The following is a 21114-nucleotide window of genomic DNA, read 5'->3' on the forward strand; positions in this document are numbered from 1 at the left end:
GCTTGAAAGTGTGAGTGATTTAAGAGCAAAACCCTGCAAACAAATTATTAGACTGGTTCCTTTTAGGTTCACTAAAGAAACACATAGAGTTTCAACGGAAGCCATGGCAAGTGACAGCGTTAGTTTTGTAAACTTCACATTATTTAGAGTTCTGCTTATTGTGGAAAGATGAAGCATTCAACAACACACACGGAAAAATCGGTTGTATCCAAAAAGGTCCCAAACCTGGTGGGGTATTAGAAAATGACATGAATTTGAAAAACTGCTATTCATCCCATACCTAAGGCAAAGTCCAAAAACTGTGTTCTCATGTGTCTGTTGGCCATCTGGATGTCCTCTTTGGAGAAATGACTGTTCATGTCTTTTGCCCATTTTTAAATTGATTATTTGGTCTTTTGGTGTTGAGTTGTATATGTTTTTAATATATTTTAGATACTAACCCTTTATCAGACATGTCATTTGCAAATACCTTCTCCCATTCCATCAGTTGTATTTTAGTTTTGTTAATTGTTTCCTTTGCTGTGCAGAACCTTTTATCTCGATGTAGTCTCAGTAGTTTATTTTTGCTTTTGTTTCCCTTGCCTCAGGAGACGTATCTAGAAAAATGTTGTTATGGCTGATGTCAGAGAAATGACTGCCTATGCTCTCTTCTAGGGTTTTTATGGTTTCAGGTTTCACCTTTAGGTCCTTGATCCATTTTGAATTTATTTTTGGGCACGGCATAAGATCATCAGGGAAATGCAAATCAAAACCACAATGAGATGTCATCTCACACCTGTCAGAATGGCTAAAATCAACAACACAAGAAACAAGTGCTGGCGAGGATGTGGAGAAAAAGGAACCCTTGTGCACTGTTGTTGGGAATGCAAACTGGTACAGCCACTGTGGAAGACAGTTTGGAGGGTCCTCAAAAAACTGAAAATAGCACTACCCTATGATCCAGCACTTGCACTACTGGGTATTTACCCAAAGAATAAGAAAACACTAAATCGGAAGGCTATATGCACCCCTGTGTTTACTGCAGCATTCTTTACAACAGCTAAATTATGCAGTCAAATGTTCTACCACTGAGCTATACTCCCTACAATAGCTAAATCATGGGAGCCGCCCAAGTGTTCACTGATAGATGAATGGATAAAGGAGATGCGACACACACACACACACACACACACACACACACACACACACACACACAGAGGAATGTTACTCATCCATAAAAAGGGATGAAATCTTGCCATTTGCAACAACATGGATGGAACTAGAGAGAGCATAATGTTAAGCAAAGTAAGGATGTCAGAGAAAGACAAATACCATATGATTTCACTCATGTGGAATTTAAGAAACAAAACAAACAAAGGGGGAAAAAAAGAGACACGCCAAAAAACTGTCTCTTAACTATAGAAAACAAACAGGTGGTTGCTAGAGGGGCGGCGGTGGTGGTGGTGGTGTGGGATGGGTGAAACAGATAGATTAAAGGGTACATTTACCTTCACGAGCACTGAGTAATATATAGACTTGTTGGGTCAATAGACTGTATACCTGAAACTAATATAACACTGTATGTTCACTACACCGGAATTAAAAGAAAAAAAGCCCTCCCAAACTGTCTTCTCTAGAATGTTTAGTGTTTTAGAAAGGGCTTCCTTTACCTGCTGGATTTTTTTTTTAATGTCTATTCATTTTTGAGAGAGAGAGTGTGAGCAGGGGAGAGGCAGAGAAAGACAGAGGGTGGGGGAGGGAGGATCCGAAGCGGACTCTACTGACAGCAGGGAACCCAATGCGGGGCTCGAACTCATGACCTGTGAGCTCATGACCTGAGCCCAAGTTGGATGCTCAACTGATTGAGCCACCCAGGTGTTATGTACCCAATGAGTTTTTAAATCCTTTCCTCTAGGGAAGTTAATTGGCCAGGTTTTTCTTTATACCTGGGACCCTACAAAAATCCCCAGGCCAGGGGAAATGAATGTGTTAATTCGTTAAAAAATTTAATGTTTTTATTTATTTGTGTGTGTGTGTGTGTGTGTGTGTGTGTGTGTGTGTGTGAGAGAGAGAGAGAGAGAGACAGAGAGAGTGGGTGAAGGACAGAGAGAGAGACACACACACACACAGAATCCGAAGCAGACTCCAGGCTCTGAGCTGTTAGCACACAGCCCCATGCGGAGCTCGAACTCATAAACCGTGAAATCATGATTGGAGCCAAAATTGGACGCTCAACCGAGCCACCCAGGCCAGGGGAAATGTATTTGCCCACCATGAAATCCGATAGTGATGTGCCAGCTATCTCTGCAGCTTTGGCCTTTTGGAATCAAGTCAAAAGGTTATTCTTTGATCCCTAAGTATTTATGAGCTTTTTGCCCGTAAGTATTTTCTTACTTTTTCCTTCTTTTTTTTCTAAGACATTTAAGTAGATTATCTTCCTATGTTTCTATGATATTTTTAAGTTGTAGCTTAAGGTTTGAAGTTTTAAGAAACCTAGAGAAGGGATATTTTCTTCTCTTGAATAACACATTAAGAGGAAAGGGAAAAAGAATTCTATTCTTGTGCTTTTGGGCCTTCATCCAAACCTACAAAGCCTCCTGTTCAAACTGGAAATGAAAAAGAAGCCTGTGAAAGGCATCTCTCTCTGCTGGTTCGAAACTCTCCTGCAGGCTGGGAGGAAGACAGGGGTGGGTAGGCCATTGTCGCCAACAGCTTACCCTAGTTCCTTCCACACAGGGGACAGATTCTATGGTACATAATTCCAGTATTTCTTTTCTTTTTCTCCCCCATTTGTTCATAAGGTTTTCTATTAATTCATCCCCCTTTCCCCTTCCCAAAATCTGCTCAAAAAAAAAAAAAAAAACAAAACAAAACAGAAAAACAGGCCCTGGATTTACTCTGCTTGCTGTGCCTGGCGTCATGGAGATGTAGCCTTTGTGCCATCTTCACGGTGCTTTGGGCAAAGCTGCCTCCTCCCACCCTCCATGAGATAGGAGGCACGATGGAAATCCTCTCTCCTCTTGAGGTCTGCCTGGGACTTGTGTCTGAGGCCTCCCTCCAGCAAAACGGAGTTCTGAACTCTTTTGGGCTCGCCTGGCTCTGGTTGGGCTTTGTATGAGGATGGGACGCAGCCATTGCTGAGGTGACCCAAGCTGACTCTTGACAGGGGTGGATAATTTGCACCAGGAACTGCACAACCAGGCACGACCCCATGCACGGATGATTGCCTCCAATCCTCCAATTACACCTTCCAGAATCACTACATATTCCTCAGTCCATCAGGGTTTAGGCGTGGACACTACATTTCCACCTTCAGAATACTGTTACCGTGACCATAATTAAGTAGAATGGACATTTTATGACACTGCCCTTGCTCCGGAAGTAGCAGAGTGGCAAGTACTCGGAGGTAATCGAATGATGCCAGTTAGGCATCTGACATTTAAAGCTTTTAGGGAAGGACTAAGGAACGACATGATTTAAAGTGAAAACAACAACACCAGCAAAAAAAAAAAAAAAAAAAAAAAAAAAAGAAGGAGTGTTGAGAATGGAAAGTGACATCTGCTGTTGGACTGATGTGCCAGACTGTCTATTTGGAAAGCTGTTCACACCATTCCATGCGATGCTCACGGTGGAATTAAGAAGCGGGTGTTTTGTAGTTCTGAAGATGAGGCCAAGGGGAGCTGAAGAGTTTGCTCAAGGTTACAGAACCCGCAAGTGCGGAAGCTGGATTCAAACTCACATTCAAGTCCGTCCTCCATTTCCTCTGTGGGGTCTGAGATGGCCATGACCAGTTTCTTCTATCACGTTAACAATACAGGTCTTGAAATGTCAAGTCAGAGTCAGGAGACTCATTGGAGAGCAGGAGACGTCGCGGGACCACAGTGAGGCGGTGTGTGCTCCAGTGACTTTAATGATGGTGGTGACCTCTAGTCCACCACTCAGTCGCTCTGCAGTCCTGGGACCATGCTCCCTCTAATTTTGGCCTTTATCTGAGCGACCAACAAACGAATGTTTGAGAAGCAAACAGAACTCCCTAAACTCAGAAAATGGCTTCAGACTATTTAAAGGTATGTATTTTCCCAACTGCAATTCTGGTTTGGCAGACGAACGTGAAAATTTTTATAGGAAAAAAAGTGCAGACGAGTGAATTAGGGGATATTTTTGTGCCTCCGGATGATAAATTCTTGCTAAACTTGGTGCGGTGAAGGGATCATAATGAAGAAGTGTTTGCAGCAGCCTGGGTGACAGCTAATTCACATCCATTGCTTTCATACACTGTAGATTTCCCTGTTTCTGTAGCAATAAACCATTGGAATGTTTTGAAAATTTCAATGTAGTCAGACTCAACCACACATTCAAGGCTTTCAGACACATTAGGTATTCACTGAATGCTTACTAAACAAATGAATCAATCAATAAATACAGCTTACACCTATATGTTCCCACCCCTACAAAACAAGAAAGAGAGGGAAAGTCTTTGTTCGGATCTTGTATCCTAAAAAAATTTTGTGATATATTCTGCATCCAATAAAATTCTGCTTTTTTAAAAATTTTTTTTTCAACGTTTATTTATTTTTGGGACAGAGAGAGACAGAGCATGAACGGGGCAGGGGCAGAGAGAGAGGGAGACACAGAATCGGAAACAGGCTCCAGGCTCTGAGCCATCAGCCCAGAGCCCGACGCGGGGCTCGAACTCACGGACCGCGAGATCGTGACCTGGCTGAAGTCGGACGCTTAACCGACTGCGCCACCCAGGCGCCCCAATTCTGCTTTTTTAAAAAAAATTCTTTAATGTTTATTTTTGAGAGAGGGGAGACAGAGTGAGAGCAGGGGAGGGGCAGAGAGAGAGGGAGACACAGAACCCGAAGCGGGCTCCAGGCTCTGAGCGGTCAGCACAGAGCCCGACATGGCGCTCGAACTCAGGGACTGCGAGATCATGACCTGAGCGGAAGTCAGAGGCTTAACTTACTGAGCACCCAGGCGCCCCTAAAATTCTGCTTTTTTTTATACCAAATCACAATAACTAAAAAGCTTTAAGATTTGGGGTTCTGTCTTTAGTTTTGTATCAACCTACATGAAGGACCAAGCCTTGGTGAGAAGCAATACTACCCAGCGGTGAAGAATGCGAACTTCCAGTCAAATGCCTGCATCCAAATCCCAGTCCTCCTACTTCGTGCCTTGTGAGCACTGGCCAAGTTGCTACACCCATTTGTGTCTCAATCTCCTTCTCTGTCAAATGGGGATGATAATAATAGCACCTACCTCATAGGGTTGTCATGAGTATTAGGTGATGTTAACACCATCACAGAGCTTAGCACACCGTTCAACCCATAGTAAGTTCTCAGCGAATGTCAGCTGTCTTCACAGCAGGAATTAAACACTGAAGTTTTTTTTTAAGTTTATATATTTATTTTGAGAGAGAGAGGGAGAGTGCACGTGAATGGGGGAGGGGCAGAGAGAGAGAGAGAATCCCAAGCAGGCTCTACACTGTCAGTACAGAGCATGGCATGGCCCTTGGACCTACCAACCTCGAGATCATGACCCGAGCTGAGATCGAGAGTGAGACGCTCACCTGACCGAGCCGCCCAGGAGCCCCAACATTGAGGATTTTTATTAGGACGTGCGTTAGTTTCCAGGAGCTGCCATTGCAAAGTGCCACCAATTGGGTGGTTTAAAACCACATAAGTTGCTTCTCTTGCAGTTTTGGGGTGGAAGTCGAAAATGAAGGTGTTATCAGGGCTACGCTTCCTCTGAAGGCTCTAGGGGAGGGTCCCTCCTGCCTCTTCTGGCCTCTGGTGGCCCAGGCGTCCCCTGGCTTGTGGCTGCACCGCTTGAACCTCTGCCTGCATCTTCACGTGGCCTTCTCCCTTGTGACTGTGTGTCTGTATGCGTCCTGGCCTCTTCTTCTAAGGTCGCTCTCACTGGATTTAGGATCCACCCTAACCCAGTATAACCTTGCCTTAATCACATCTGCAAAGACCGTATTTCCAAACAAGGTCACGTTCTAAGGTTCCTGGGGGACGTGAATTTGCGGGAGGTGGACACTAGCTACTATAGCATTTAATTACGAAAATTAAATATAGAAATTGTTGTAGCCACTACAGGTCTGCTTTTTCTTGCCTCTGGTTTAAAAACACAGAATTTGCTTCTAAAGATGTGGGTAATTTCTGGTTTGAATAAAACTGAGGTTGATAGTCATAAAATTTTCCAGTGTTTTAGGGTTTGACTCTCTAAGAAGAAATGGGCCTAATTAGCGAAAACTAGCCTTGGCATGGCCAGGCAACCATCCATTTGCTCCCCCGTGTAGGTCCCCACTGATCCTGGAGATGATACACCCAGACCCACAGCTGAACAATGAGCACCACCCTCCCCCCCCCAAGCCAGCACGCCTATTAATATGCAGGTGGCCCTGGGAGAGCTAATGCCTGAGCTGGTGATCAAATCTTTATAGATTCTTTTGAAGAAAGCTGGGAGCCTCCCTGATAAGAGGCTACAGGAAGGCAAAAAGATCTTTCTCGTGTATATAAATTTGCTGGCAGGGGATCGTGAGTAAAAGTGCAGCATCTACAAAGCAAAAGGGAGTCGTCAGGTGCGAGTTGCTTGAATCCAGTCCTGTCCTCCTGAGCTTAATGACATGGCAGCTCATGGTAATTTGATTTACAAACACAGCCATATATTCCCTGAAGAGAAAGAGAAATAGGGAAAGTAGGTAGGGGAGGTGGAAGGATTGAGTCAGAGATAGAGGCTGAGACAAGGAATGTCCTCCCAGGGTGTGGGGGATGGAGAATGAGAGAGGAGGAGGAGGTAGATGCAGATCGAGGTGGTGGGGGCCGAGAGCTGGAGGGGAGAGGAAGAAATGAGGGAGGGGGGAGGGAAGGAAGGAAGGAAAGAAGGAGAGGAAGAGAGAGAAACAGAGAATTTAAATAGCGTGTGCCGTCTGCCACCATTCCCCTGATGGCCTCATACCCGGGGAGACCCCTGGCTGGTTTGCCCCCTTGGCTACATTGGGTCCTTGCCTGTCCTAGTGTGCACCTCACGCGTGGCTGAGTGTGACACAAATGTCTCAAGGTTTTTATTTTCATACACCTTGGCCCCAACAACGCAATCCCTCCTCTAGTGCCCGCAAGCAGGGTAAAGAGCTGGGCTCTGTTCAGTGCAGTGAGAGATGAATCTTTCAAGGCCAATTTAACTCTATGCAATTTTCACCGGAGATGCTACTCCGTTCCAGATCGCATGGTCAGGTTGTGTCTGATTTCTGGTTCACAATTAGATATTGTCCAAGCAGAGACAGTTGACATTTGATCAGAACTCTGCCTCTTAGTACTGTTCTTCCCCCAAACAGGAACAAACGAGGAAGTCAGAGAATACGTCGGTGTATAAAGAGTAGAAAATATAGCACCACAGAAATGAAAGTAAATACAGGGTTTTTACCTCCCCTAAAAATAATGGAAGTCACTATTTTGGTGTGTTTTCTTATAGTTTGCTTTCCTCCTGTGTGCGTGTGTGCGTGTGTGTGTGTGCGTGTGTCTGATTTTGTATAAACATGTAATCAGAGTGTCCATGGTATAGTGGGACCTGCCTCATTCACTTAGCAAAATGTTGTGAACATTCCTCACATCCACAAGTGCAGACCTGTATTCTCCAAGGACGGCCCACGAAGGACTTGCATGAACTCACTCTTTGGCAGGTGACTGTGGCCACTCTCTCTAGAGGTTGAGTTTTTTGGCTACGGCCCCACTGCAAGGGTGTGGTTATAGGAGCTGCACACGGCTCGAGTCTCCCTGGGAGGTGACCCAGAAACAGAGGGGGCAGCTGGCTGGGGGCGTCACAGGGAAGATGAAGTCTATGAAGGAGCTTGCAAATGAAGCTCGATTCCCTTCAACCAGAACTACCATTTTTCTCCCCAGGTCAAGAGGATGCCTGTATTGACTCAGAAAGAGGCCCACGGATACTTTCCAAATATGTTTTTCGGCTTTTATTTTTGTTTTTGTTAAAGCCCTGAATTGAGTCAGACGTAAACTCGCCATGCTAAACAGACATTAAGAGAATATTTAGGTGTCCTTTGTGTAAATTCTTTGAAATAATGTCATGGGAAACACACAAGCTTCGTTTAGCTTTGTCTTTAATGTTGGCTCCTGCCTTTCTATTTGTGAATATTGCTTATTTACCCCCAGAAGTTTTGTATGAGCCACTGTGTTTAACCCAACTCTCCAAAAAAATGAGGGGATCATGATATTCTTTAGATTGGTACTTATGTAGTGGAATCTCCCAGGCATTAAGACTTACTTGATTGCATTCAGACATCACTTTGGCAATGGAATGACTGCATTAAATTAGCATCGAGCACAATGGATGGTAATTGCAAGACTGTCATTTCTACAAGTGCAAAATTAATGTGTTCTGCAAACCCATCCCATTGTGTGGCACAGGAAAATCATGGAACCGTGTTATTCCAAGCAGAAAAAAAGCCCTGTAATAGCACTGTTAACGTGGTATGCCATTATTCAGCAATGGTGTTCTTTTCCACCTCTGTTGTTGTCTTGCACTCATTCCTCACACCCTGCCTGACCTCATTTGTATGCTCATATTGTAGCACCGCCAGAGAGTAGCCTGGATGTACAGACAATGTTATGGAACAATTCCTCCTTCTGTGTGGCATCTTGTGTGAATAATGCCAGCATAAACCATCCCCCATGTATTCATGAGAGTATGAATAGGCTACTTATGTAAAGCTTCTTATTAAGAGATATACCGACCGTTTACAGAAAACTTTACCCAAATACTATACATTCATTTAGACAGGGAAGAATGATTTACATGCATTTCAGGGGGAGCTTAGGCAAAGCGCCAGCTGTCCCGGGCTCCGCCCCTCTTGTTTACGCATGGGAATGGAAGCCACAGACCAGGTAAGGGCATTTCTTCCAGTCACAGAAGAATCACGGGGTGTATCTTGAATGACAACATGTATATGCATTGGGCTCCCGTAGTATGCTGGTTGGCCCTGCAGGATTTATTAGGGATTAAAGACTCACTCAAGCCTGAACTACTGCACCAGTAACAGGTGCTCGAAGCTGACTGATCAGAGGTGGTGATCATTCCTGCAGTTCGGCTCAGGCTGAGAAGCACGCATAGAGGCATCATGAGTCCGGGTTCTAATAATGAAAGTGACAATAACTGGCCAGACAGGTTTCCTTGTGAGTCCAGCTCAAATCCAGTCTCTTGGCAGCCAGGGCTGGGGGGTGGGGCGGGCATCCGGACTGCCGGCTGTCCTGACTGATCCACAGCAACAATCCATCAGTCTTCGAGCCCGCCGACAGACCCCCTCTGACCTCCCTGAGTGGGGGGGTCAGGCCTGAGTCCACCTTTCAGAGGCCACCTACTCTGTCACTCACCATTAAGGTGTTATGGGGATATTTGCTTTGGAATGTTCTAGCCCGTGCGTGGTCTGCCGGAATTGGGCTGAGATTCCTCACACACATATCCGGAGCACCTCTCCTTTTAGCGAATGACAGAGATCAGAAAATGAATGGTTCAGAGAATGAATGGACAGAGATCAGAGAATGAATGGGAGACTTCTCACCTAAGGCGGGAGAAGAATTCTGAACACCTTACTCTCGGAATAGAGCACACTGTGGACAGTTGAAAAAACCACGAAATAGATGATTTGGGCTTATCTGTAAAAATGGCCGTGGAAAGTGGCTCTGCCTTACCCTTGTTGCAGAAGGTCCCATCGTAGGCCGTGTTGGAGCAGTCACAGGAGTAGCCGTGGTACTTCTCCAGGCACCTGCCCCCGTTCTCACAGTTGGCCCCATAGCTGGTGCAGTGGCCCGAACATCCAGATTTGAACCCGGAAGTGACCTTGGCTCTTTCCTCCAGGTCCAGCGTCACCCCGTTCATCCTTAGGGAGCGGATGCAGCCCAGGAAACCCTGCTGGCCCCCGGCACCACCTGGGAATGACAGAAGGCACAGGGCTCAGACGGGATTACCTCTGCTGTGGTTCCCGGACCCAGTGGAGGGAGGCAAGGAGGCTGCTAAGTGCGGCCAGCATTCTCACTTTCGAGCCAGCCCTGCCTAACTGCAAAAGCTAGAAGCTTTTCCCCCTCAGGCCACAATGTCTAATGAAAAGAGGCTGTCTTCTGAGAAGCCATAAATTTGCCACAGAAGATGTTTGGAGATACACAAAAATTATATACACCATTTTGGAAATCTAATCTGGTTTCCTGAAGAAGTTTATAGAAATCTCCAGGTTTCTTTTTGTTGTTGTTTTGTTGTTGTTTTAATCTTATGGCATTCACTTCCAGAGCATTATCTATTGAAAGAAATATAAAGAGGCAGGGAAACATGAATATATTAGCATAGCTAATAAGTCAATTAGTTGGAAGGCATAAATCCATTTGAAATGTGACCACACGACCTGGGTCCTGGTTTTTGTCTTAGGAAATACGTGGCTTTGAAGTTCACATGAAGGCTTCCCGGGGCTTCTGGGGTGGTCAGAAGTTGGAATTGATAATTTTACACGGAAGTCAGCCATACCACAATTATTACCAGGTCAGGTTAGATTTCACCGCTTTTGTCTAAATGTCATTGCAAGACATATAGCACAAAGAGCATTTCACTGTGATTTCCTAAGTTACAGCGTTAGACAGAGGCTCATGAGCATGAAAATATTAAAATATTCCTAACAAATTTCATAGAGTCATTGGAGCATTATATCACAAGTGAATTTAATTATGTCTAGAAGAACCTTGGCTACGATTTTTTTAAGCATCTGGTACAAAAGGAGGAGCTCAAGCTTACATACATGTCTGCGTCTTGGAGTAATGACTTTTCTGGCAATTAAATAAAATGATCGGTCATTAAAATTATTAAAAGACATATCTGCTGGGGATTTAGAAAAAAATACTGTTAACAAAGTGACCTTCTCTTGAGGGCGATGTAGTAGGCACTCTACGAAGCACCTTACTTATGTCATTCACCCGATTCACCCAACAGCCTGGCGAGGCGGGCATTATCATCATTACCCCCACTGTACGGATGAGAAGCCTGAAGCTTAGGAAAGTTCAAAGGTTTACTCAAGGAGTCATAGCTCCACAGTGGCAAAGTTGTGTTAGTTCTGTCTTAATTTCGAGCATATGGTATTCCGTTCTGTGTTGACCCCTTAATGCAGAAGAAGGGCTTCAGGGTCAGCGCCCCCATCGATGTACATGTTTCCGAGATATAGGCTGGGATGTATTTAAAACTGGGGTGATCAATTGGATTGTCAGTGCTTGGATGAGACTGGTAGCTGGGGATGGATTCTGATCACTTATTCTGGTATGTTGAGAAGAAGCACACCATCGAGGGCACTCATCAGACAGGGCGGGTGGATCAAAAGCTTTAGGTGCAGAGATGTATTCATTTGCTTTTGTCTGTAAATCCTCAGCCCTGAAATGGCAAGTGACTGGCTCTGTTATCTTTATAAACCCAAGCCTCGCATTCTCTCATCGTGTAGTACATAGGTTTGAATGATGATTCTCCAGGGATTGTTATTTATTATCAAATGAAATAATTGAGTAGAGGATTAGTTGAAGGGAGGCCAATGCTCTGTTTGATCAAAGCTCCGGAATAGTAGATGGCAAAGGAAGTTATTAAAAACAGCCACTTTGAAGGATTTCCCATTTTGCAATCTGCTCGTCAGCCCAGCTTCATACACCCCTGCGCTGAAGAGAATTTGGGCCTTTGCTATGATCTGGAAGAATTTCAATCCGTGTGTTAAAATTTCAATTTGGTGTCTATCATTTTAGTGACCATGGCTTTCGCTTTTGCAGTCAGGGCTTTCCAAAGGGCCTTTTGTTCAATAAACGCCTAGCCGTTTAAATTTTCATTGCTAGTCAATTAAGACAATTATATCCTATCAAAATACACAGGAATTTTTAAATCATTGTTTTTCGATATCTCCTGCCCCTTTTCCTTATTACAAATGTAATAGATTTTCAGTGCGGAAACCATAAACACACTGATAAGCAAGATGAAAAAGAGAATCTGGAATGCTACTCAGCTATAACTACTTTTACTTTCGGCACATAGCCTTTTCTACTTTTAGCTATGAACATACATATGTGTGAAAAAATAAAACAAAGGAAGAAATGAGAGCACGATACACACGTTGGTTTGAAATTTGCTTTTTGCACTTAATATATCATAAAACGTTCTCCAAGCAATAAACGTACAACTGGAACATCTCGTTTGCCATCTGCGAAGCATCTCATCTTGTGAATGCTCTGTAACTTATTTTGCCATTCCTACCATTGGGCTTTTAAGCTCACTCCCATTTTCATTTTACAGGACACTAATAAGTACCCTTGTAAAAACCTTTGCACACTTGTTCAATATGTCCTTAGAATTAATTCTTAGAAGTGCAGTCGCTGGATACAAAGGCAGATACATTTTAAGAGCATTTGGAGCACATTTTCCTCTAAGAATTTGTCAGTCTGTATTTCACAGGTAGGGCATGAGATTCCCACCTTTTCCACGTCTATTGGAATACTTGGCAGAATGCTTTTGAATTTATAGGCTAAAAAAAAAAAAAAAAAAAAAAAAAAAGAAGAGCTTATTGTTTTAATTTGCATTGCTTCAAACACTGTGAGTTGAATACATTTTTATGTTCTCACCACTCTTAGTTTTTGGTTCTTCATGTCTTTTCCTATTTGGGGGAAATAGGAGAGGGTATGTTTCTTATTGCTCAATAACAGTATTTTTGGCTTTAACTCTGTTATAAATTTGGCGACTATATTCTTCCAGACTGTGTCTTTAACTTATATATGATGTTTCTTTTTCTCTATGAATGTTTATGTTGTTTATATAGTCCCCTCCATCTTTCTTATTTGCACAATTTGTGCCTTTGGTATTAAGCTTTTTTTTTTTTTTTTTTAATTTTTTTTTTCAACGTTTTTATTTATTTATGGGACAGACAGAGACAGAGCATGAACGGGGGAGGGGCAGAGAGAGAGGGAGACACAGAATCGGAAACAGGCTCCAGGCTCCGAGCCATCAGCCCAGAGCCTGACGCGGGGCTCGAACTCACGGACCGTGAGATCGTGACCTGGCTGAAGTCGGACGCTTAACCGACTGCGCCACCCAGGCGCCCCGGTATTAAGCTTTTATAAAGCCTAATCTAAAAATAATATAATAAACCCAATCCAAAATAATATAATTATTCAACCATATTTTCTTCTAGCACTTTTATGATTTTACTTCTCTTAGCACTGTGATCTTCAATCTATCCACAACGTATTGTAATTTAGAAATAACTTCTATTTAATGGGTCTTACTAATAGGTGCAAGTTTGAAGAAGAGTGTTTTCAATGTTAAGACGAAAAAAAAACTTTTGGAGATTTGAAAAGGTCCAGTTGGCAGAACAAATAAATCTAGGTTAGATTATATTTTTATTATATGACTAAGGTAAACGGATTTATGTGTATGTACTTAATTATTTCTGTATACAGTCCTCAAGGGGTTTTTCTGTCTCTCTGCCTCTTTGTCTTTGATTCCTTCTGGTCGTGGCCATTCTGAGGCTCTACATCTATCAGTCATTCTGCCTCTGTGTCTGTATATCTCTCCCTATCAGGGCTGTTGACCATTCTGGGTTAGGTGCGTGGGTCTCATCAAGTCACTTAATCTCTCTCAGCATCAGGTTTTCCTGTCCATAAAAAGGGGGTTTGAACTAGATTCTGTCCCTGGTTCCTTCCAGCTCTGAATTAGTCCAGCTTGTGATGTACAACCTCCCTCTGTGTTTATGTGTCTCCGTCTCTTTATTTCAGTAAATTACTCTCAGTTTCTCCTAACTTTACTTCTTTGAACCATTGCCTGACCTTCCCCCCACTTCTGTTAATTGACCATAAAATATGACTGTGTTCTAATTTTTATTTGTTGCATTCATTACATAAGGTTTTGTACTCCCTCTTCTTAATTTATAAAGCAGGTAAATGGAATACTCCATTTCTCTCTGTATAAAAGAAAACTAAATAAATTATGCACTTTTCTTACTTAGATGACCCCTGATTTATTAAATGGGTCAGTGAACTGGAAAGTACTTTTACTGATCTAGTCGATATGATGGAAAAAATGTTTTGTTCCAAAAATGGTCATTATGTGTTATGCAAAAGACGTTAATACACTAGAACTGGTGATAATTACTTCAGTTCAACTTATGTGCTCTATAGAAATATTTTTTGGTGACAAATGTCAGAAGTTTAAATTGTAGGTCTGCAAGCAAAAATGCTACTTAACCTTTGTTAATTAAAAAATCAACACACTGTCATTGGAGAGTGCTCCCTGCCTTGCGAGGGCTTTATGCACATTAGTCAGACCTGTGATAATTATCCAAGGTGAGATGTGGGTTTAATTTGTAAATCATTTTTCATGTGAAATGCTATTCCAGTATTGCAATTAAAGATTAATTATGAAAAGACTTTATCTACCCATAATGAATAATACAACCGCCAAAAGCACAAAGGATTGGGGCAAAAAGAATCAGGTAGTAAATGAAGCAAAACAGGTGAAAATAACGATCAAGAGGAATTCTAAAAATACAATGTTGTCAAACTCAGAGCTTAGTCTTTTTCTAAGGAGCTAAGTAGGATTCCAGAGTATCCTTGCCTAGAGAGACTGGACATTCATTCACCCCAGAAAGGAATCACACCAAGGCTTACACATGGGAAATCTAATGTATCCATCAATAATTATTTATTTCATATCTACTATGAGCCAGTCCTTGTCTAGATGTTTGGAAGGTCTTTAGAAAGTCCTCACCCTTGGAAAGCTTATCAACTTGCAGAGGGGAAGGGAAAAATTGAGCAATAAACTCAATAAGCATGTCAAGTACCTTGTGTGTTAGAAGGTAACATCCACTATGAGAAAAAGAAGTCAGGTAGGGTTAAGTGCGATCAGGAGTAGGAGTGGTGTGGGGTGGTTACAATTTTAAATAGGGCCATCAGGAAAACTTCACTGAGAAGCTAACAGAAAGAGCATCCAAGGGGTGCCTGGGTGGCTCAGTCGATTAAGACTCTGACTCTCGATTCCAGCTCAGGTCATGATCTTGAGGTTCAGGAGTCTGAGCCCTTTGTCGGGCTCCACGCTGACAATGCGGAGCCTGCTTGGGATTCTTTCTCTCCCTCTCTCTCCCCTTCTCCTGCCTCTCTCTCTCTTTCTCTCTCACAATAAATAAATACACTTTTCTTTAAAAAAGGAAGAGTATCCAAGAGCATATCCCTGGGAAGAGGGCTTCAGGATAAAGAGGCGGGGGGGTGCTGCCCGCAGGTGGGGGGAAACAGGTGGGAGGGGAAGGACGGGTACAAAGGGAAGTTGCTGCACGCTGCCGAGAAACACAAAGCCACTGGCTGGTTCACACGTGCAAGGTGTTGGGAAAGGCATTGCTAAAGAGATGGAGACCTACTTCTTGCCCGAGGGTTAATGGCAAGCGTCACTCATGGTACACTGTGACGCAAGGCACAGTGTGACAGACCAGAGGCAGCAAACGGGGGTGAGGAAAGTATGAGCTGTGGTCACAAAGACCTACTTTCAGGGGCGCCTGGGTGGCTCAGTTGATTAAGCGCCGACTTCAGCTCCGGTCATGATCTCACGGTTGCTGAGTTGGAGCTCCTCGTCGGGCTCTGTGCTGACAGCTCAGAGCCTGGAGCCTGCTTCCCATTCTGTGTCTCCCTCTCTCTCTGTCCCACCCCGACGCACGCTCTATCTCTCTGTTTCTCAAAAGTGAATACATGTCAAAAAAATTAAAAAAACAAAAAGAGGGGCGCCTGGGTGGCTCAGTCAGTTGAGCGGCCGACTTCGGCTCAGGTCATGATCTTGCGGTCCGTGAGTTGGAGCCCCGCGTCGGGCTCTGTGCTGACAGCTCGGAGCCTGGAGCCTGCTTCGGATTCTGTGTCTCCCTCTCTCTGACCCTCCCCTGTTCATGCTCTGTCTCTCTCTGTCTCAAAAATAAATAAACGTTAAAAAAAAAAACAAAAACAAAGATCTACTTTTCTACGTTGGCTTTGCTGCTCGCTGCCTGTGTGATCTCCCCAGGCCCTCTGGGGCTCCAGTCTCCTGGCGTGTGAAATTAGCATAACAATAAGCACCTTGCAGGGTCATATTAACAACGGAGGATAATACATTCCTTCGTGGTAATGCTCAGTTAATGGTAGCTGTCGTTATTACCGTTATTTATTATAAACAAAATTCCACAGAAGTACAGACTTGGAATAAATTAAATAGGGCTAAGGTGAGCGTACAGAAACCTGAATCCTTTGGTGTTTTGGAAAGCACCGTGTCGCCCCCAAATCCCTACGTTGAAGACTAACCCCCAGTGTGATTATATTTGGGGGATAGGGCCTTTACAGAGGTAATTAAGGTTAAATGTGACCGTAAGGGTGAGGCTCTCATCTCCTGTGACTGGTGTCCTTTCTCAGAAGAGGAAGAGACACACGGGGCTGTGTGCACACAGGAAAATGGCCCTGTGAGGACATAGCGAGAAGCAGCGGTCTACAAAGCTAGGAGAGAGGCCTCAGGAGAAACCAACCCTGGCATCTGGATCTTGGACTTCCGGCTTCCAGAAAAGGTTTGTTATTTAAGCCCCTGATCTGTGGGTATGCTGTTATGGCAGCCTGAGCAGGCTCGTGCAGTGAGTAAAGGGTTGGCATCAAGCTTGGCTGGTCCAGGCCTTCCCGAGAGAAAGACCTTTGAACAGCACTGTGTTCCTGGAAGATCCGGGATTGGGCCGGTGTGTTCTTTCTCCCTTGTCTGCTGTGCGGGACCGTATTTGCATTTGGGGAGCTGTGAGCTGGCACGAAGGCCTTGCACCGGTGATTGGGAGGGGATAAAAGACTGGTGTACTTCTCTGGGTCCAGGTGACCCCCCCCCCCCCCTTCTCCAGGGCAGCCATTCCTGGCCTGTGCTCGTGAGCGGGCAAACACGACTATGTGCTTGGACAGGCCTGGCCTCCCTCATTGCAGATGCCGTACCTGCTGTATCTCTCACTCTACATGTTACCAGTCTCTTAGGTCTTGATGCTCCACTTGAACCCATAAGAAAAAGCCTGCAGTGTCAGTACAGGTGTGTAAAATAAACCGCCATTACTGGTTAAGATGAGAGCCTCAGAATGGCGAAGATTTCTCAGGAGTAGGGAGAGTTGAAGGATGGGATCACATTATTCAGTGCAGCTGCATGATCGACAAGTATTGATCAGGGAAGCCTATGTCAGCTAGATATCGGAGGGCATGTATGAAAAAGTTTTTACACAGAGAGCGCGGGTTTGGAGAATTGCTTTTGCAGATAATGTTCGTGAGTGCTCATTCATAACTTCACTCAATAGAATCGATTTTTTCCTAAAGTTCATTATCACTGCATGGATTTTCTTATGTCCTCAGGGCAAAGGACATGCAGAATCTGTGAATCCAAACTATTTAAACTAGGAGACTTCAAAATAAAGGCCGAGGGAATACTGGGTTTCTGATAGCACAGAACAGTTATGCGCATCTAAATGTGAGTTGCTCTGAGATGGGGAGGATGTAGGAGGTCTGAATTCATTCTGGAGGCCACAGTGGCAGGGCAAGCATAATAAATTACTACCTGTTTCAAAAGCTAATATTAGTCGGATACTAGCTGTACAAGATACTCTTCCAAACTACATGTTCTAACTCTCAGAGATAATTATTATCATCCTTACTTTATAGGTGAAGAAACTGAGACCAAGAGACTCGATGTGCCCAGTGTTAAACAGCCAGGAAGTGGCCATTGGCCATAATTCATTGCCAGGCTATCCGGCTCTCAAGCTTGCACTCTTGCTAATGGCTGCCATCTTGATTTTTGGGCTTGCATCACAGGAGATTCTTTTACATATGTTTCTAGGCATTGCTCTGCTTAAATGGAAAATGCTGACAGAATGATTAATATAAGTCATTCACTGCTTGGAAAAATACTGTCCCTGAAGCCACAAGGATGGCTGAAGCCAAAAAGGGAATGCAGTGCTGACAGTTCAGAACCAGGAACAGAGCTGTCCACACCAATCTCAAGGTCAACAGAGAGACCATTTCTTTGATGCTGTTATTGAAATTATATTTTTGCTTGGTTCAAAAGCTCAAGTTCAACTTTAAAACCAGAGCAGCTATGGGTTTTAGCCCCAGCTGGTGGGTGGTGGCTCACCCGCCCACCCCCCATACCCGGTCTGACGGTGCTGGTTCAGAGGGCAGCTCGTGGCATCAATTAATACGGTTCCAAGTCCCTTAGAGAAGTGAGGGCTGAGAGAGAATACAGCGATAAAGCACCACATCTTAGATCCAAACGTTAGAGTATTCACAGCACTTTAGTAGATTTCAACGCAAACCCCAAATTTAAATACATCAGCTTAGAACTCCAGGTATTTCTTTTACAAATATCTGTATGTTATTGTTCCTGTTATGTGTCCTGCTGGTGAATACTGCTTATCTTTGGAGCAAAATAAGCCTCTTCTTTCTGTTGGTTTTAATGTATTTAACATATCCTAGATTCTCTCTCTCTCTCTCTCAGACACACACACACACACACACACACACACATACACACACACACACGAGGCCAGGAACTTGAACTGGGATGATTCACCTCTCTCTCTGTCTTCATTATCTGTCTTCTAAAGTCTTTACTTTTTAAACAACCAGATCTGGTCTCTTTCATCCAGAGTCAAGAACCCCCAGTGCTCCTTCCACCTGTCACTTTGTTTTGTCCCCCTCGCAGACTGCAGACTTCAAACAAGGCTTTGCAGATGCTAGTCCCAGGATTTATGGATCTGGGAGGGATCGGAATGGCTCTGATCACCACCCTCCCAGGATGTATGAGCTTTCCAAGACACGAGGGTGGAGGAACAGACGAGGAGCCGTGGGGATGGAGGGGAGGGAAAGAGAGGAGCTAGCAGAGAGGCTGAGGACAGAACAGTGGCACGTTCTGAGGTCAAGACTGCAAGGACGCCTTGGGTATGAATGTTAAATAGTACGGGCAGGTCACGGAAAACAAGGAAACCATGAGAGGCTATTTGATCTGCTTATTTTTGAGACAGACCTTTAGGTGTAGTACTGAGAGAACAGCTCTAGTGGGTGAAGATACACCTCTGGTTGAAGAATCAGTTACAGCAGAAGATGGCTGTCCCTGCCTGGGTGGGAGGGAGGCTTTTTGAAGTTGTGCGTGGGGACGTGAGAGACACCTAGAGGTGGGAACAGGAAGGGGTTGACGTGGATGGGAACTAGCCCTTCCACATCCCGAGATGAACGTCTTCTCCTCACGCTCAACTTTCCTTGAGGAGCACAGCCCAGGGACTGAGCGTTAACTTCTCCCCTCAGGCAGACAACACTGGAGGATGCATTTTGTAATCTCAAGGGAACGGACATGAGCTCGCATGTTGACAAAGCCTTGGAGGAAAGCCCACGCTATGAGGGAAGGACTCCTGTATCGGGAGGGACAGAAATGCAAGACAGCAGGCACACAGGAGCCAACATAATCGTCATCTTAATTACTGCGCTGACATAAAAGAGCAGCAAGATTAGCATAATGATTCCTCCGTGATACTGGAAACATGGGGCCAAGACAAACCATTATGAAGAAGAATTGGTTGGAGATGTCGAGAATTAGAAAACCATAATATAATAATAAATAAAGATTTCTAAGGAGGGATTGGAGAGCAGACTAGATAGAGCAGAAGAACATTTTAGGCGGTTGAAATATGGGGTCAATAAACCCTCCTCAAAGGCAACGGGAAAGGATAAAGTGGTTAAAATAATAAACAAAAAGTTAAGGACTGTGGAGGGCAGAAGTGTTGTCATGTGTGTACCAATAACCTCAAAAAAAAAAAAGAGGAACTGGGGGGAAGGAACTGTTCGAAGAAATAATGACTCAGGATATTCTAGAACAGAATGAAGAGGCTCCTACTAAACAGAGCATATACGATATACTAATAACAGAAGTATATAAGATATATATTAATACTAAACAGAGCAGATAAGAAAAAACCCCACACCTATGCCTATAGCTGTGGTTCTTAACCAGAGCCCCAAAGCCCAGGCATTTGTGTATGGGAGTCAGGAGGCTGGAGAATAGGACGGGAAACACCTTCCATGTTCAAAATTTTCACTAGCCTCTCAATGAAAATTTAGCATGTTCTTCAGTTAGGACTGTGGGGAAAATTGCAGCAGGATTAGCGGTATCTGCATCACGACTGCTGATAGAAAATCATAGATATGTTCCTATTACATTAGAGTTATAGATCTTTTGAAGTATCATTTATGATCATGAGGAGTTTGAACTTCAGGTAGTTATTAGATCTGATGCTACGTCTTGTTATTTACAGCACTAATATTACTATTGTATCACTAATTTGCTGTTTTAGGTGTTTGATAACTTAATTTCACTATGCTTGGTTTCTTTCGTAATTTAGTATATTTTATGTTACTCATATAAAACATCTTTCTGGGAAGAGGAAAACAGGCTTTAAGTGAAGAAACATTAAAAGAAAAGAGAAAGAAGTTCAATAATAAGAATGTAGCTTACATCTAACTTCTCAAGAGCAACATTGTTGATAAAAGACAGTATTGATTTAAATATGGCCACCAGTAAAGATATTTGTAAGCATGTGTCTTGGAAGCATTCACCTATGCACTCTTTCTTCTTAAAAAAAAAGTTTATTTATTTTTGAGAGAGAGAGAGAGAGAGAGCGTGAGCATGAGTGGGGGAGGGACAGAGAGAAAGGGAGACAGAGAATCTGAAACAGGCTCCAGGCTCTGAGCCATCAGCACAGAGCCCGACGTGGGGCTGGAACTCACGGACCATGAGATCATGACCTGAGCTGAAGTTAGACACTCAAACGACTGAGCCACCCAGGCACCCCCCTATGCAGTCTTCCTTCAAACTGCTCTTGAGTAAGAAGGGAACTGAATCCAAGAGGTGATAAGATATGGGAAATAAGAATAAAAAAAAGAAAAACCTAGTAAATGCAATTAAAATAAGTATGTTGATAAGATTCTGCAATTAAAACTCTAAATGATATCACCACGGCAGGCAGTGAGGTGGGGAAGGAGGTCAGAGTGTTCTTGGTCTTTGTCTTATTCAGAACAGTGATATGGATTTGTTTCTGTG

General features: G+C 43.7%; 1 protein-coding gene across 1 annotated transcript in view; it reads right to left on the bottom strand.

Moving 5' to 3' along the window:
* CNTNAP2 (contactin associated protein 2) overlaps positions 1 to 21114 on the bottom strand; it is a 1981254-nt gene that overhangs the window by 198261 nt on the left and 1761879 nt on the right. The window contains exon 18 of the mRNA XM_086687667.1: positions 9690 to 9926. Coding sequence (XP_086543793.1) covers positions 9690 to 9926 — 237 coding nt within the window. The remainder of the gene's footprint in view (positions 1 to 9689; positions 9927 to 21114) is intronic.

Source organism: Puma concolor, chromosome A2 (genome assembly GCF_028749965.1).
Source record: "Puma concolor isolate L17-30 chromosome A2, mPumCon1.1.hap2, whole genome shotgun sequence".
Lineage (NCBI taxonomy): Eukaryota > Metazoa > Chordata > Mammalia > Carnivora > Felidae > Puma > Puma concolor.